Genomic DNA, 3,339 nt, shown 5'->3' with positions numbered 1-3,339 from the left:
TGCTTCCCTACCGACGTCCCCTCCACAGGGTTGTAATAAGCGGAAATAGCAGCGACATACACTTTATAGCCAGGCTCCCAGATACCGTGCAAGCGGGACCAGAAGAACCACCGACGTACTCGCAGTGGGGCAGCGAGGTGGAACGCAGGGACGCGGCTCGTGGGCAAACCGAAGCGGGGTCTGATTGTGCAGTGCAACACTTACCTGGTTCTACAGTTGGGCAGAGGGTGCATGAGTAGGACCTTTGACGATGCTCTCGAACCACCCGCTGCTGCCCGCTGGCGACAGAGGAGGATGAGTGTGCTCCGGGTTTGGCCCGTCCACAACTCTCCGTGCCCTCTTGGGACCCAGAGATAGAATAAACTGCTCTTTTGGTGTAGTTTTTGGGAAAAAACAAAACAAAGGATTCTCCACCCGGTCCTCCTCCGGAGGAGGGAGTGGTGCGTTCACCATCTCCTGAAGAGCAGCTCTCTCCACCTCTGGGTCGCCCATCTCAGGGCCTCTTGCTCTTCTGCTTACCGCCCGGCTCCATGGCACTGCTTGGCTGGAGGCTGCTGTGGATGCGGCACGGTGGTGGATGCAGGGGGCCGCCCTCATCAACGAGCAGGCTGAGGGGCTGCGGCCGGCGAACGGGTGGAGGCAGCAGCTGTCCGCCAGGGCAGGATGTGACGAATCACCTCACCTCACTGCTGGGCAAGGTTCTCGACTGCGTCACCGAAGAGGCCAGTCTGGGACACAGGCGCATTGAGGAACAGAACTTGTCGGCGTCCCTCATGTCGGCCAGACACAGCCAGAGATGGCACTACTGGACCATCGTGCAGGTCCCTCAGTGCCTTGGCCTGCAGTAATGCCATAGCATGTAAGCATAGGCACTGCCAGTCAGACCAGACAAGGCCCGGGAGGGGAGGCACGGTTTGCCCCGCCAGGTGGAGGCGGTATTAGGATACAACTGCATCGCTACCGACTGCTCCACCGGGGAACTCCCCTATACCTCTTAGCTGCCCCACCGTCGAGGGTGGTGAGGGAGGAGGAGCTAGCAGGCCAGTTTCTGGCAGTAAAAGAATGGCACCAGGGTGGGGCGCTGAGAACCAGCTCGAGCCACCCGAGAAACCAATCATCCAACCATGAGGGCTCATGACATGGTGGAGGTTTCCACTTGAGTCCTACCCTCTCGGCGGCCCGGGCAAGCATAGCCGTCATCTCTGGATACGATTCAGGCATTGCCACTGTCCCAGAAGGTGGCAGCGCAGCCGAAGAGCCCTACAGAGTAGCTGCTCTCCTCCCCAGAGTGCTACAGCTCTCCCTCTGATGCAGTGATTGACATCCGATCGTCGCCGATCACCCAGCACGTTCCTTCGGCAGCTCAACTGGCTGCGGAGTGCTCGAGGAGCGATGGTCCCTCGGGTTGGTTCCCCGGAGGGTTGGCCACCACTGTAACCCTCAGACTGCCCGTGCTACTGCCTGAAGTAGTCCTCCCCTGACTTCTGCTAAGAAGGGAACTGGATTGAGGCAGAGGCACCGGAACTCCACCCCTTTTGAGGAAACTGAGCCTGGTCCGCAACTCAGAGATGGCCATGTTCCCGCAATGAGAACATGACTCATTCACAAGCACAACCTCAGCGTGCTTAATACCCAGGCACGTGGGGCAGCGATCGTGACCATCACCCGGTGCCAGGTAACGACTGCTTCTGTCAGAAAGACTCAGAGAGAAGGTAAACGTTTACATAGTATTTATTCCGTAAAGTGTTAACAGATGGTGTTGAATCACAATAATTCATGTATAGTTGTATAAAAATTCTTTGGTGTAGGCACCATCCTTTACAGTGCTTAAATACTCCAGATGTCAAGCAGTGGTTGGCCAGACCTGTTAGTATGAATGAATTATGTGGCATTGGAGTCTTCCTGACAGAACTTGCGCTGATGCTTTCACATCCAGAACGGCATCTATACCAAGACGCAACGTTGTCTTTAACGAAAGATATCGCTTGGCTCCGAAGCAAAAAGCTGAGTATGCGTTGCACTTGCTGCCTATTTATATTCGCGCTGCGATCAGCGGCAACTGGATGCAATCACGTAACGTTGAGAGTGACTGACTGAAAGGGAACTACGAGCATGCAATGTCGTGGTTGTCATCAGTTAAGTCATGAAATTAACAAAAAATGGCGATTAAAGCTGCCTTATAACTGTACATGCATGTAAGTATTTGTTATATACGAGTCACATTTAAGAACATGTCTCTGAAATGGTTTTCAAAGCTGTCCTGGAGCACCCCAGCACTGTCTCCCTCATCTAACCCGATTCAACACATCAGCTCATTAGTAGAGACTTTAAGACCTGAAGCATGCCAGAAAAGGTAAAGAGATGTGAGAAAATACGATGCGTGTCAGATCCGCGTCACGTTCAGCAGCGGCAGCTCTTAAAGAAATATAAGCCAAAACAACCTAATAACCAGCTGCTGTGATGTCTGTTCATCAAGAATAAAAGAAAAAAGAGGAAATCAATAACTTTTGTAGCTTTAAGGATTTATCTACAGTATATTTAATTTAAAATTTAGTGTTTGATAACTTTATTCAATTTCTGTATATTTCCTACTTGCTGAAGTAGCTAAATATGACTTTTATTATAATGGGTTTATGTGAAGATTGTTTTAAGTTCACTTAAATTTGAAGTTATTATTTTTTTAAATGTTGAAATTTATAGCTCTCAATCAATGTTCCCTCTAATTTTTGTTCTTGCTAAGCAAAACTTTTCTCTATTGGGCGGACATTTCGGGCACCTGAGCAAAAACATTCTTTATACCCTGTACAGTGCACACACAAAAAAAGTGTGTAACTTTTAACTTTAATGTGCTGTTTATATTTGATTTGACCCCTGATATAAATAAATGATGTACATTTTAGGTTACCTGAGAAAACATTTTTACAGTATAATACACTGCTGTTCAAAAGTTTGGGATCAGTAAAGTTTTTTAAAGAAGTTTCTTATGCTCATCAAGGCTGTATCTATTTGATTAAAAAAATACTGACTATTATGTCACAAAATAATATTGTGAAATATTATTGCAATTTAAAATAAAAATGTTCTATTTTAATATACTTTAAAATATAATTTATTCCTGTGGAGCAAAGCTGAATTTTCAGCATCATTACTCCTGTCTTCAGTGTCACATGATCCTTCACAAATCATTCTCATATGCTGATTTTTAATGAACGTCGGAAACTGTTGTACTGCTTAATATTTTTTGGACCTGTGATATTTTTGATAAATAAAAAGTTAAAAAGAACAGTGTTTATTTAAAATAGAAATTTTGTGTTACAATATACACTACTATTCAAAAGT

The 3,339-nt window shown here is 46.8% G+C and overlaps 1 protein-coding gene across 1 annotated transcript in view; it reads left to right on the top strand.

Moving 5' to 3' along the window:
* LOC107709982 (uncharacterized) overlaps positions 1-3,339 on the top strand; it is a gene marked incomplete at its 3' end in the record, with an annotated part of 46,851 nt that overhangs the window by 22,387 nt on the left and 21,125 nt on the right. The window contains exon 5 of the mRNA XM_016514654.1: positions 381-844. Within this exon, the coding sequence (XP_016370140.1) occupies positions 381-844 (464 nt within the window). The remainder of the gene's footprint in view (positions 1-380; positions 845-3,339) is intronic.

Source organism: Sinocyclocheilus rhinocerous, unplaced genomic scaffold (genome assembly GCF_001515625.1).
Source record: "Sinocyclocheilus rhinocerous isolate Xijiao unplaced genomic scaffold, SAMN03320098_v1.1 scaffold687, whole genome shotgun sequence".
In the NCBI taxonomy this organism is placed as follows: domain Eukaryota; kingdom Metazoa; phylum Chordata; class Actinopteri; order Cypriniformes; family Cyprinidae; genus Sinocyclocheilus; species Sinocyclocheilus rhinocerous.
This window is presented reverse-complemented; position numbering and strand designations above follow the sequence as displayed.